The following is a 14248-nucleotide window of genomic DNA, read 5'->3' on the forward strand; positions in this document are numbered from 1 at the left end:
ATACCGGGGCAAAAATGACCAGTCGTCGTAATAGCCAGTCCCACATTTATAAGTTCGGCGCATATGATAATCGCCGATATATTTTGGATATCGGCACTTAACTGATGATATAATCGGTCGTGGGGTAGTGGCTTCCTTTGCCTTGTAGACTTGTAAGCTGCTAATTTATCTTGAAGAAGTATCAATGTAAATATATGGACTCTGAAAACGATCTTCGCCAGGTTATTGGCTAAATAGCAAAGGGACAGTCCATTCGACCAAATGTTCCTGACAAGACCTTAATTGGGCCTGCTACAAAACAGACAGAGAGAATGATGTTCTCTATTACGCGTCGCCGCTACCACAAGGGGTTTTCAAAGTCCTTCTCGGAGATTACTCCAATTCTTGACCTTTTCGATGGTCTGTGATAAAATGGGGGTGAAGACGTATCGTAACCTTAATATATAAAGGGTAGCAGAGATAATCAACACTTTAAAATTGTATTGTTCAAATCGAAGAAGTTTGAACATTCATCTGCAATGGCTAAACTTCTATTACTGTCCCTCGCCGCATTGGCGACACTGTCACATGCTCTGACTCCAAAGTGTTCTGTGGCAGCTTTTGAGGCGATTGTTCCACCCACTGCTACAGTAGTTTTTGGTCCAGGAAGTATCTCAAAATGCCACGTTCACCGTGCCAATTGCCGACACTGGATTCCAACCAACCCGGCACGACTACCTGCTCTCTGCGCCGTGCAGATTGAGATGTCCACGGAGGCAGGCACTACTTTCAATTATGGTCTCTTCCTTCCCAAGAACTGGACAGGTCGCTTCTTGTATGTATATAATTGTGGACAAAATGTACTTCACAAAATCGTATGCTGATTTGTTCAAGGACTTCTGGAAATCCTGGGTTTGCTGGAGGTGTCAATTATCTTGAAATGGTATGATTACTACTTGGATCTCATTACCATTCGAATATCACTATATGCGTTCTGTTTATCAGATGCTAATGACAAGGAATATAGGGTGCTGGTGCCTCTTATGGTTTTGCCGCCATGTCGACTGATACTGGACATGATTCAAGTGTATTTGGTAACGCTTCTTGGGCCGTTGACCCTGAATCCGTAACAGATTAGGCTTGGCGTGCCATGCATCTGTCTGTTGTCGCTGCCAAGGAGGTAGTTGAAGCATACTATGGCAAAAATATCACTTACAGTTACTACAATGGCTGCTCCACCGGAGGACGACAAGGATTAAAGGAAGTCGAGGAGTTCCCAGACGACTTTGATGGTGCAGTAGTCGGTGCCCCTGCTTGGTGGACTGTCCATCTACAACCGTGGAATGTTCAAACAGCGCTTTACAATTATCCATCAACTGCACCTGGCTACATCCCAAACCGAATGTTTTCAGTTATCGCCGCTGAGAGTCTTAAACAATGCGATCCTCAAGATGGCGTTACTGACAACATTATTTCTGACCCTCGTGGTTGTCATTTGCGGATCGAAACCTTACTCTGTGCTGGAAATTCTACTACCGACTGTCTAACTCCAGCTCAGCTCGACACTCTGTATCACTATTACAATGACTGGGTGATTGGTAACCAGACATTCGTCTTCCCTCACTTTGAGATCGGTAGCGAAGGTCTCTGGGGAGGCGGTTCGTCACCCGATCTCGACTACCCACAATATTTCCTTGGCTTAGGAACCAATTTCACTGCTGATGATTGGGATCCCGAATACCTTGTCACATTGTCTGAAGCTCTCAACCCTGGCAATGCTACTGCTGACAATTTCGATCTTTCTCCCTTCTATAAGAAGGGTAGCAAGATTATGCATTACCATGGTATGGCAGATAATTCCATTGCGACCGCCAGCAGTGTATACTTTTACGAACATGTGTTGCGCACTTTAAAATCGCAAGGCGTTGATCTAGATGACTTCTATCGATTTTTCTTGGCCCCAGGAATGGAGTGAGTAAATCTCAACAATCAAATTGTCGAAATGTTAGCACAGAGTATCTAATAATTTCAAAATAGGCATTGCAGTGGAACTCCTTCTACCCAGAACGTACCTTGGTACATTGGAGGCACTACCCAAGCATCGGTCATTGGCGATGATTCCGCTGGTTATTGGATCCATAGTAAGCCTGGTTTTGACAATGCTCAACATGATGTATTGCTTGCCTTGATCGACTGGGTCGAAAACGATACCGCACCAACTCAAGTCATTGCAACTAAATGGAATGATGAAGCTACATTGGATTACGTCACCAATCAACGACCAATCTGTATGTACCCTCACAGGTAAAGTACGTGGGTACTGGAAACAACAAGTGTTGCAACCAATTGGGAATGTCAATCACTTTACTAGAGAATTAGTGCCCTTATCTGTACATAGAATCAAAATGCCTCTAATCAGGCTAATATTCTCTTTCTTGCTTTAAAAAGAGGATACCAAATTTCAATTCATGGAATGGATACTGCGAAGTTTGGACGCAGTAATTATATAAAATGCCATGGCCTTGCGGTCTAGAAAGTTTAATAAACATGAATTAGATCAAACTTTTTGGAGCAGATCAAAGTAATACAAACAATCAGAAGTTGACAGAAAATAGGGGAATTGGAGTTTTTTTTCTTTCTTATGCAGTAGCTATTAGCCGAGTGATTGAAATCGAGTATTATCATACAAGAAACGGTTCATGGGCCAGCCCCAGAAATTATATACTATAGTAATACTTGACGCTGCCACCCAATTTCGCATCATCGCCTAACCTGCAATGATCATCGCAAAGGCCAATGGTAAGGTGTGGGTAGATGCATCCTTCACCCCGAAAGATCCGTAGCCTATGGAATAGATTCGCCTAAAACCCCCATCTTCCATCACCAGCACATCTCATCATTGAAATGAGAGCTTAATTTACAATCAACGTCAGAACCAATCTCAACTGCGTTCTCCGCACCATTCTCGACAATGGCGAAAGTCCAGTGGGGATGGTCCAATCCATAGATGGCACTGACGGGCTTCACCTGTTCCCAGTAAACTCTTTGTACAGACATTGAGACTCGAACCGAGTCAAGTTGGCGGAACTTGTTAAGCTCATAGACGACGTTAGCCATGGCCCAATGGCGAGCAGCTTTGGTGTTGTTGTTGATGACATCCATGTGGGGGATTCCAAACGCAATATCGATATGGATATTGGTTGCATGGGTCGAGTATTTCGGAAGAATCTTGATTAGAGTCTTGGTGAGCTTATTATGCTGAATGGAGAATTCAAACCAGCAAAGTCAAGTAAAATGTCTAACATCTTATCACTGCCATTAAATTTGAGCCATGGATGGTCGGGAATTGCTGCAATCTCCCAATCATTTTCCTCTTGGAGAGCGAGTTTCGCCAGTTGTATTTCCACACGACGAGCTTGAAGGGTACGGTGGACCGCTTGCACAATGAAACCGCCAGACATAGTGTTCAGCATTTTTGCAGTGAAAAAAAAGTGTTGCTTGTTTGCTTTTGGATGGATATCTCGAGAGAAAGATGGGGGGAGTTAGTGAATTATGAGAGGTAATAGTAGGTAGAAATGCGTCTCTTGTAGAAAAGTATTGCTGAGTGGTACTGTTACTAGATGAGTTCTATCATTAAGTAGCAAGAGAAAGGAGTAACGTGCTGTAAGAATGATGTAGTCAGCTTGAATTTGACGTCATATTGATCTAACAGGGAAGGCTAAGATGTTTAGACTCATACTATACAATACTGACTGCACGCATAGAAGATGTCAGAAAATTAAAGATCAGTCAGCCAACCGTAACATTTGAAAGGGTTGTATCATGCATGTCATTAGTCTCAACCAAATGGCGGTACCTTACGGCACTAGTGAAAAGTGTGGTTTGTGAGCGAGTGATCATGCACCACCAAGAACAATGCATAGTTATTGAATATGTAGAATTGTTTTGGCTGCAACTCCCCAGTATCTAGTTTTATTACACTGGGGCAGTTTACTCGTCAGTATATAGACCTCTGCATCATGCAGGAAAGTTCAATCGAACAATAAAAGAATATTCAGATTGTAAAGATTGTATGGATTAAACGTGTTTAAAGCAAAAAAAAAAAAAAAAAGCAACGATGGAAGCAGATTCTTTCTACGTGGTCGCTCGCGCTGCAGTAAATCACATACTACAAAAAGCTGCAAAGAATACAGAGAGGCACAACTGGCTTGAAAACCAGCACTTGTGGTTCAACACTACGAAATTCTAGATGACTACTCTCGAAAGCGAGCATGAAGAACATGTGAATGGCACATGAGTAAGATGCCAGCTCTGGGTCCAATCAAAAATTTAAACCATAGATTAAAAATCTGTCTCTATAAGCTTCACGCCGTATTCAGGGCCTGACTGCTCCTGTAAACAGTTCGTGAATAGCATCAAGTGCCACGAGCCTCAATGAAGTAAACGGACAGCGAGCTAGATCTGAGGAATGAAAATTGACTTCCATCTGCAGAATCGCGTGGTCGCTCCTTTCCCGCAAAAATGCTCAGAAAACACCTAGGCTTGGCTCGTGAGTGACTACGATGTAATTTACATGGATGAATGAAAAACTTCTGAGAATAGCTAGATGCTTTAACTAATTATTGTACCAACACCATAGCGGTTTGATGAGTAGCTTGACCATGTCTTAGGGTGTGAAAAGTTGATGTCGTTCAAAGCAAAAGGAAAAGTGGGCCACCAGTCTGATTGAGAAATCTGATTGGCAGGGAAAGAACAGCTGCAGCAAAATGAAGTGCGAACTCTATTTTATACACTCAAAATGATAACGTAATTCCAGAATGTGACCTTTTTTTTTAGTTCTACGCACTTTTACTTGAATTTTATCTGGAAATCCTCCAATTTGAAGCTATTTTGATTGAATAAATAGTGATTGGATTCCGAAATTTCGATTCGACTGAAACTAATGAGGCTCTACCTAGGTACTTATTAGAACATTTGATTCTCTGAATTGGAATGGAACAATTGGATTGTTAAAGGGCTTTGCCAGTGGTCAATTGCCGCCCGTTTTTTCTCCTACGAAGTGTGAGGCACAAAAATCACGTCTAGTTATGGGTGAAGGGGTTATTAAATCGGATTGTATGTATGGTGTTCTACTCTTTGATTAAATGCCAAGTCGAACATCATATGATCATGCCACGTGAGGTATCATGGCAAACGCATGTGGTTGTAGAAGGCCAATTCCCATAATTTAAGGGTGGCACTTGTGCTTCTCTCAGGCCACAATGCCACATGAGATTACAAACTTTAAATAAACGGTGTTCTGCTTGTCGTTTGGTCATATCACAGCAGCAATCATGATGAAAAACTTGGTTGCACCAATACATGGCATCACGAAGTTGGATCAAAATATTCAAAGTTGGAAACGGATTGAGATTTAATTCCGCCCCCTTTTGTCTTCCACTAAAACACCTCCTTTAAGCAAACAACTCCACAAGGGACCATGCTAATACATATATACAATACGAATCAGAAACCACTTCCTAAGCCATAACTTTTTCTTTCAACCCTAATCATACATCTTATCTACATACGCTTATGCGACATAGCTGACAAGAGTGTCGAAGTATTGGGCGTAAGCAGCACCGGTAGGTGGCTCGAAAGCGTAGATGTAATCACCCCACCATGGGCCAGCACCCCACCACAAAGCACCCAACCAGTGCTCGTTGTCGGCAGCCAAAGCATCCAACATACCAGAGATAGCAGATTCACAGTCAGCGTTGACACCACCAGCAAATTCTCCAATGACACCCTTGAGGTTGTTGGTCTTGAGCCATGCGGTAGCATCGGCAATACGCTCAGCACCAATGGTGCTGCTAACACAGGTGGCAGAGGTTCCGGATCCATCAGAGTCGAGGTATTGATGGAATTCGTAGACAAGCTTGTCTTCAGGATCGGTGATGTTCAACATGGAAACGGAGTTTCCAGATGAAACCCAGGTCCAGGCACCAGTGTAAGAAGTTCCTGATTAACATGTTAGTGTTAAAAGTTTCCAGATATTAAGAGAAGTTTGGAGAATGACTTACCCTCAACAAAGATGTATTGGGATTTTGCACCAGCGCCACGGATGGCGGTAACACAAGCTTGGTTGAGCTCGGCATAGATGGTAGCGGTAGGCTCATCGTGGAACTCGTTGTTGCAGTCGAAGATGACCTTGGAGTTGTCGGCGAACTTGGTAGCGAGCTTGCCCCAGAAGCCACCGAAGTCGGAGGTGGAGGTGATAATGGCTGAGTCATAACGTCCATAGTTGTGAGCTTCCATAACTGCGCTTGCACCAGCGGCGGTAATGTAATCGATGACCTCCTTGTAGCTAGCAAGGTAAGTGGCGTCGAGGTCAGCGGTGATGCTGCTTTGGGCCATACGCTCCAAAAGGAATGGAACACGGAAAATGTTCATGCCACCATCGATCAAAGTCTGAATGGCGGTGGTGTTTGGGAAAGTGTAATCTTTCTCAACAACACCTGGGAGGTTGGTTTGACCGAACTCGGCTCCAGACTCGCTGGCACCGATCCATTGCAACTTGCCGGCAGTTGTGCTGCTGGATGCGGCAGCGACGGATGCAGCCTTGCTTGGGGAAGCGGCAGCTGGGGAGGAAGAGGCAGCCACTGCAGCAGCGGACGAAACGGCGGAAGAACTAGCAACAACCGGACTAGCGGCTGATGAAGCAACGACGGCGGCAGAGGTCATGACGGCAGTGCTTGATGGTGCAACTGAAGTGGCGGCAACGACAGCGGCGGAGGAAGAAGGAAGGGTGGTTTGAGCTACAACGGCGGCGGAACTGGTCTCATCGTCGTAATCGGCAACACAGCTATCATCCTCATCTCTAACAGCTACCGGAGCTGCGAATGCGGTTGCTGTAAGGCCAGCTGCCAAAACAAAGTTTGTGAAACGCATAGCGTAGAATTGAAAAAGAGAGTGACTGAAAAAATGAATGAATGAATGACTGTAGTGAGAGTGGTAAGGAAGAGTAAGAAAAATGGAAGCTTCAATCGGGAGGAGGAAGTATTTATTCAGAAAGTCAAAGAGATGATATCTCACGATGCTCCACTTCATCGATTAATTAACCTCATTCCCCCTCTCATTTAGAGTTGACAACTTATCCTAATGGTAAACAACGCTTCCGGACCTCTCTGTACTTTAATTTCATGACACTTTTCTCTTTCGGGACTCAGCGTTTCGCTCAAATTCTGTAAACAGATGAACACTATGTGATTATGACGCGAATCACTGAATAACTGTCACCAAGGTCGTTTAATTTGTGATCTGATGTGTTTTGTTTTAAACAGGGGACCCTAGGGGTAATTATCGAATCGCAGTCAACGTTTTATCGCTAAAGGGTAAAGTGGGAAAATATTCGGATTTAATATCCGAACGTTTATACATGAAACCTTCTATATGGACTCTTGTATGTTTGTTTGTGATACCTTGCAAACATCTACCTGTCCCAAAGAAAAGCATAGGAATCTTTTGATTTACCACTCTTAATATCGATAGTTCGGTCATTCCATTCAATTCATAGTCCCCACGCGGAGAAAACCCCTCGAATTATTCCATGTTCATACAGGGCCATCACGATGAGACCTATTATTCCGGAGCGTACTGATAATCTCTCAAGTTACAAAGGGCAAAGAAGGCAGCGGCAAAAGATCCTTTGGGAAGTGAGGGGACTCGGTTAAGATCCTTCAAGTAGCATGGATGTCAAAAAGCTTGTTTTTCGTGAGATTAGTATTATCCAATTAATCTATTCTCTTATGGCTAGAATACTCCAAGGTTCTCCTTTTCAATTGATCAATTCATTACTGCCATGCCTTTTAGTGAAACGGAAAGGGTGTTTCAAAATGGGCGTTCGCGGTAGGCTTTTGCACTAGTATCTAAATAATTTTAACCTTCTTGGGGGTTTGAATGGAGACTACCCCAGATATTGGCATTGTGTCCACAAGGTTGGCCGTATGATATAACTCATTTGGTATTCGGAATACGTTTTTAATACATTATCTCGAACCGATACTCTCTATGTATGGGTGTTAGTCGTAATTACGCCTAGATCTTCAGAATCTAAAAAACGAAGACTTTGACATCCTCTCTTTCTCTTGTTCCGTTTCTACTTCCCTTATCCAATCCCACTTGTCAGCTAGAAACAATCTTCTCGCTGCTTTGTCTACACCAAGTGATCTTCCGCCAGACGTAAGGTCCGCTCTATTCAAGCTTTTAAAATCGAAAAACTTTTCTGCCATGTCGTCTCCTACTGCTTTGCCTCCTACAACAAATGCTTTCTTGTTGCTATTATTTGTCGACGGGCTAGGGATCCAGGTTTGATTTGATCTTTCTGTTTTCCAGAATTGGGACTTAATGCCAATGCCACCATCAATACAATCTTTGATGTAGCTCAGAGCAGGAAGTATTTTATTACGTAAACCACAATGCCCATGATTCTTGTCAATTTGATAACTTGGGCATTCTCGCAATAATGCAACAAGCAGCTCGATATCACCAGTGTATGCTTCGGGCCAAATAAATTCAGGGTCGTCAGGAGAGACTGCTTGATATGGCATGAGCGAGAGAAGGTTTCTTCTCGTCATGAACTTCACCATTTCACCGAGCTGGAAGGAATCGCAGGCGGCTGACGAATCATAGCCTAATTTACATTGTCGTGTTCGAGATGTATACAGGGAAAGAAAATGTGTTTGGAGAGAAGATATCGTCAAAATTATCCGTGATCGACGATATGAAAGCTCATCTGCAAAGGATTAGCTATATTGCAATTGGTAAATTGTGACCTATCAATCACCTTCTAGACCTTCTGGCAGATCCCACCAAGCCGCTAGAAAGTCAGAATCTGTTTCTTCATAGATTGACCAACGAGATGAGCCGCGAAGAATGAGCTCCTTCGTCGCTGCGGACAAGCGCAATGCTTGATTCGTATGGTAGAATATCAGTATCTTCTGTCGCACAACTTCTTCCGTGGTTTTGTCGAGAGTTGGCGGATATTTGAAGCTCGAGAATTTCCCTGCGACGTATCGCGCGATCAAAGTCATGCAATCATACCTATCTGCCATAACTACCAAAATTGAAATGTAGAGAAGAGTTATAGACTTGCTAGAATGTGCTGTGCCATGAATGATCTTGAGCATATCCTTGAAAACTGTCTCCCTCCCGATAGTTCTCGTTGCATCGTCTTCATCTGTTATTTGAATTCGAGGGAGTTCTCCTGCTGGTAGCTCTGAGGGGTCTTTGCTCGAAAGGGACAACTCTGCAAACCTGGCGGATATAGCCCTACCTTCTCCAAATGTATCTGAGCCAAGAAGGCGTTCGAAATATTTTGAGTGTTTCTTCAAAGTATCAAGGCGGACACGGTAGAATACTCGTGCTGAAGGGAACGACGATTTTGAGTTGCGTAGCTTTTGAATCGTCTCGTTCGGTATCGACTTTGTGCAAGCTTTCGTATTTTCAAAGAGAACTTCGAGGATGACATCTCCGCCAGTTCCAATATTGACTATCTTGTGTTCCGCTCCATCGACCTGTATACACTCTGCCACTTCTATAGGGGCAGCATCGGTGCTCGTAGCCATATTTCTTATTGTTTATTGTGAACAGGAAACCTGCACTCCTTAGTGTTGCTTTTCTGTCGAATTTACCAGCACCTGTGCGTTTTGCGGAGGAAGTATTGTTAGGTTTGCGATCTGTATCCGCCACCCTGTAGTTGTTGTGTATTAGGAATTTCGTCCGAACGTGAATTTTGTTCTTGTAACTTCCATGAGCTACATGAATAAATATTTCAAGGATATGGCCAGGCCATTGTTCGAATGTGCGAGGGAGTAATGTGTGATGCAATAAATTGGGGGGGAAGGGAAAGATAATAATAAGTAAGTTTCACCAGAAGATTATGAAAGTTGAGGATGTCTATCACATATATCCGAGGTTCAACCGAAAGCAAACGCCAAAATGCGCTTACAGGTAGGTCATCTCGTCAAGAAGAAGCTAGAAGAGTCTCACTGTGGTTTTTGATCGTGATAAGATGGGTATAAAATGAGCAAGAAAAACATGGAAAAGACTAAAAAACCCATTGAAAACTGTGAGACAGAACATTCAAGCTCAATCACAAGTAGTAATGCTCCAACACATCCATCAAGATCTCCTATTCAGACATCTCATATTAATTGCTATATCATTTGATACGTTTGGCCACAGCTCATTCATCATTCAGCCATCTTTTTGTGGCTTAAGACCTCTGTGGTCTCCTTTACTAGCAGTCTAGAATGCTAGAGCTTTTTGTTGAGCAAAGAACTTGTAGTCAACAGAGTCTCTGAGCTTACAGTGAACCACTGCCATCTCCATATATTGCTATCCGTCGAATGTAAGCTTGGTCTTAGAATTTCACTTGTCCTTCAGTTAATGAAGTGGTGTGCTATTCGCAGGAGAAAAAACAGGCGGTATTCGACCATTTCTAAGATATCCTTTACAATTCAATTATTTCCCTTCAATATTATATAAAATAAAATTTTGAAATATCCTTTGAATAATAAAAAGCTGATATTTCTTTTGATCTCCTTGGATTTATATAAATCATTTGTAAATTATTTTTTATTCAATTAAATTAAAGGATTTCAATGAAAATTTGAATTGTCAAATTCCGCCTGTTTTTTTCTCCTACGAATAGGTGTGGTGATGAAAGACGCTGGAGCCATCACAGTCCATCACTTCCGAGGAAAAGCCGTGTTCCGAGCTTGAACCATCCAAAATATTTCTGTAAAAGTAAATCAAAGTAAACCCTCTGGAATGCTACCAAAACTATTCCTCAATTCAAGTCTCATTGCACATTCAAGTTGTGGCAATAGACAAGTGTCTAGTTCTGTCATGCAGTGTTTGAAACCATGTTTTCAAGCCAGGAACAAACAGACTTTCACAGAGAAAAGATGGTCCTTGATATACATTCTGGTATTTGAGAACGTTGAAATTTCAACCTTTCGAGTACAGTATCTCAGTTTAGCCTGAATAATCATCAAATGATCTCGTGAAATTTCCGTCAACCAAGACGACAGCTCCACTGGAGGTTAAAGTTTTAGGTCGGTGTGTGTGACTACGTCAACTAGTCTGCACAGCTTACTTCCTCTTAATTGCTCCGTATTCTCCAAGGAGAGTGGTACATACTAGGGTCAGGCCGATGTTTGGCGACAGTTCTGTTCCTGGCCAGTCTGCGTCTTAAATCTGGATGTATTGACTAGAGGATCGATATATTAAGAATGCTTGCCCTACGTTCTGTTTCGAGGATATGAACCGTCCGGCGAGTTGTCGATGTTCAGTGGATGTATGACGTGGTTCAGATGGCTCTCAATTTCGAAGCCTTTTCTTCTTGGACGCCATTTGTTATGCTACATATATAAAATGTCTTCTACTGATGTTCTAGTTTCAGAGTCGTCACTCTGCGAAAAGGTTCGTCGTCGGTGACGGGTGGCTATAGAACCATCGTTTGGCTTAAACAGACCACATCCAACCCATATCAGGATCTTTCGATCCTTTCTCGAGAGTTCACCGGCAGATGCTCAGTATAGTATCATTTTCTGCTGTTCAAGCTTTGAGGTCAGGTCCAGCTCTTGTGAAAAGACGGATGACGGCTTGAATTGGAGCACACCAAATGACTTTCTGACGGAAGCTCGCTGGCAATATCTGTAGAATCAAGAGTCTCTTGGAGAGCCCAAAGGTTCGGATATGTGCCAGGGTTTGTTTGTTGATGTTATCAATATCGTTTTTGACGCCGGTGAAGCTCTGCAAGATAGGATATGGTCGTAGACTTACCACGAAAGCGAGGGGCCTCTCGACTATTTGGCACATATTCGTATTGAGAGATAATTCGTGCATTAGCAAAGTAGCTCTATGAATATATTAGTGTAGTTTTGGTATGCAGCTTATTCTAAGGCATGTCCCAAGGTCCATGCTTACTTATCTAACTCAATCTTTCATTCAGGCAGTTGAAAGAACAACAAAACGTCAAGCTGCATTCATATGGAGAGTTGGACCTCCGAAACTTCTTGTATTCAGGGTTTTGGCGTCGAGGTTTGGATGTTCGCCACCTGCTGGTATGCTTTGAGGCGTTTTGTCGTTCGGTCAAGAGACTTACGCGCTTCTTGGATTTCCATTATACATCGTGAACGCTTGACCTATAACACTTGGAGTCAGTTTCAGCGTTGCCACATCAGACTAGGAATTTTGTAAGCAGTCGATGGAGTTCAAAGGCTCCCTCATATGGCAAATCATCTTGGCCCTCGCGTCTTAAGTCAGAGACGCAAGACCCATCGGCTTGGTCATTCCTTGCATATTTTCCAAGTCATCAACAAGCAGAACGCAACTTCAACAAGCATCCACAAGCCATGAGCCTCGAACGGATTGATCGTATCTATTATCAGACTATTGCTTTTTTCCCCAACTTATCATATTCACCATGATCGACATGTATCCTTGATAACTATCGGTATGTCGGCGATCGTTCTCAGCGATCGTGTCATTCACTGTAGTGCGAATTGAAAGGTATTCAATTTGCTGGCATCTTCGGTCGGAATGTCTCTCTGATACGCTCGCTTATTCACTGAGAGATAAAAATGATAAGCTGTAAGTGATTCCAAGGTCTTCTCTATTTAAAAACTTCGTTCTCATTTCCTGACAAAGTTTTTAATCTTCGACAACCACAACGCGCACCAATTCAGAAGACTTCTTGCTACCAAAATATTTTAATACTATCAATTCAAAGTGCCCTCTTACATTACTGCAACTTCCTATAGCCTGGAATAAATACCTACAAGCTCAATTCACACCTCTGAGTCGTTACGTAAAAGCTTCTTTAAGATTTCGAATTACGTACAATACGTACAGTCCAATTCACACTGCTCTCCCGACCTCACAGACTCCCATAACGAGAATCGTTCTTTCAAATCAATTTGCGCGTTATTCTAGACCATACATCAACGTTATCGATACCTCTGATTCACACTCAGAGTTCTTCGAAACACTCTTTAAGCTCTGTAACCCAATTCTGGCTTATCTTTCGTCTTGTAAGTATCTTTCTTTCCTTTCCTGCCAGAGCAGAATATTCCCAGCAGTATATCTTATTGTCCTCCCAGTGAGATCTCATATCTTAGACTACCATACTAATTAAGCTTCCAAAGCAACATCAAGATGGATGTCTACAAGCTTTTGCTCTTGTTCTTAATGTTCGTCTTGACTCTTGCTCAAGGTAAGCTTCCCTCTGTCCTATATCCAGCTTTCTAGTTTTGAACCATGGTCGTTGACCTTTATCTAGATGCTGTTCTCTCCTCTGCTGCCTCCGCTGGTGCTCTTATCACCGCCCAAACGATTGCTGGCTCGTTCGATTCAGACCTATCCTCCATGGTCGAGACTCTCCCCTATCCCTCTGTATCCGCTGGTGGTAGCGGATTTGTCTACCTGGAACGGGCAAAATCAACCGTATACTCTACTTCCATCGTATACGTCTCTTATACCAACGTCGTCGCTACTACTATTCTGCCTCAGAGCACAAGCACCGCTGTAGTCACCCTTAACGTCACTTCTACGGCTTCTCTCACCTCTACAATCTTGTCAACTGAACTCTCTACAACCACTGCCGTTGCAACCACGGCTTTCCTAACGCCTACGATCTTGACAACAGAGATATTTTCAACCACTGCCATTACAACGATCTCAACTCTATCCACGACTCTTGCTACTGGTCTTTGTCATCTTTCTTCCCAGGATGTGTTAACTCCCTGCACTGCTGGCATTATAGCCTCTGCTACATCATCTGCTCCAACTATATCCCCAACTTCAACCTCTTCTCCCGCAATCCGCAACAGACCTAACAGTCTATTCAGATCTCTGGAATTCCTAAAGCGTCGTGCTGTCGGATCTCATCAGCATGAGAAGCGAGGTCCGGGTTGCAGTGCCTGGCAGGCCTGTATAGTAATCACTGCCTTCTTCATTGCTTTTACCTTAGTTTCGATCCTATGCTTTGCGACAATTCTTCGGGAGAAGAGGGAGGAACCGTCGCGGATTCATGCCTACAAGTGGTGGGTATATGCCGCGCAAGCTGCTTTCTTGGGGCTATTGATCTGGCTGCTTATCTGGTCGGCTATGGCGACGGTTGGAAATGGATGTAATTGATTGGATGATTTGGGAGTTAGGGGGCAGGGAGGAGTAATTGGTCTATGATGGGGGTGCGGTCCATTATCTTGGTGCGCATCGGTGG

At 43.2% G+C, this 14248-nt stretch overlaps 5 protein-coding genes across 5 annotated transcripts; 2 read left to right on the plus strand and 3 right to left on the minus strand.

Annotated features, from left to right (window-relative positions):
- Positions 1-518: 518 nt before the first annotated feature.
- On the plus strand, positions 519-2287 carry EAF02_009493 (uncharacterized protein; the record flags this gene model as incomplete). Its single annotated transcript, XM_038905541.1, is given in 5 exon segments — positions 519-814; positions 874-922; positions 1007-1105; positions 1118-1950; positions 2017-2287. The coding sequence occupies 5 exon segments, from the start codon at positions 519-521 to the stop codon at positions 2285-2287; spliced, it is 1548 nt and encodes a 515-aa protein (XP_038754599.1).
- A 459-nt stretch (positions 2288-2746) lies between these two features.
- Positions 2747-3440, minus strand: EAF02_009494 (uncharacterized protein; the record flags this gene model as incomplete). Its single annotated transcript, XM_038905542.1, has 3 exons — positions 2747-2823; positions 2901-3113; positions 3257-3440. 3 exons carry the CDS (start codon positions 3438-3440, stop codon positions 2747-2749), a joined length of 474 nt encoding a protein of 157 aa, XP_038754600.1.
- Positions 3441-5551: 2111 nt separating this feature from the next.
- Positions 5552-6909, minus strand: EAF02_009495 (uncharacterized protein; the record flags this gene model as incomplete). Its single annotated transcript, XM_038905543.1, has 2 exons — positions 5552-5979; positions 6042-6909. 2 exons carry the CDS (start codon positions 6907-6909, stop codon positions 5552-5554), a joined length of 1296 nt encoding a protein of 431 aa, XP_038754601.1.
- A 1154-nt stretch (positions 6910-8063) lies between these two features.
- EAF02_009496 (uncharacterized protein) lies at positions 8064-9584 on the minus strand (the record flags this gene model as incomplete). The annotated part of the gene is made up of 2 exons (XM_038905544.1): positions 8064-8752; positions 8804-9584. The coding sequence occupies 2 exons, from the start codon at positions 9582-9584 to the stop codon at positions 8064-8066; spliced, it is 1470 nt and encodes a 489-aa protein (XP_038754602.1).
- Positions 9585-12989: 3405 nt separating this feature from the next.
- On the plus strand, positions 12990-14163 carry EAF02_009497 (uncharacterized protein; the record flags this gene model as incomplete). The annotated part of the gene is made up of 3 exons (XM_038905545.1): positions 12990-13058; positions 13173-13240; positions 13307-14163. The coding sequence occupies exons 2-3, from the start codon at positions 13183-13185 to the stop codon at positions 14161-14163; spliced, it is 915 nt and encodes a 304-aa protein (XP_038754603.1). The 5' UTR covers positions 12990-13058; positions 13173-13182.
- Positions 14164-14248: the final 85 nt, after the last annotated feature.

Source organism: Botrytis sinoallii (genome assembly GCF_014898435.1).
Source record: "Botrytis sinoallii strain Bc 23 chromosome Unknown BSIN_020, whole genome shotgun sequence".
NCBI lineage: Eukaryota > Fungi > Ascomycota > Leotiomycetes > Helotiales > Sclerotiniaceae > Botrytis > Botrytis sinoallii.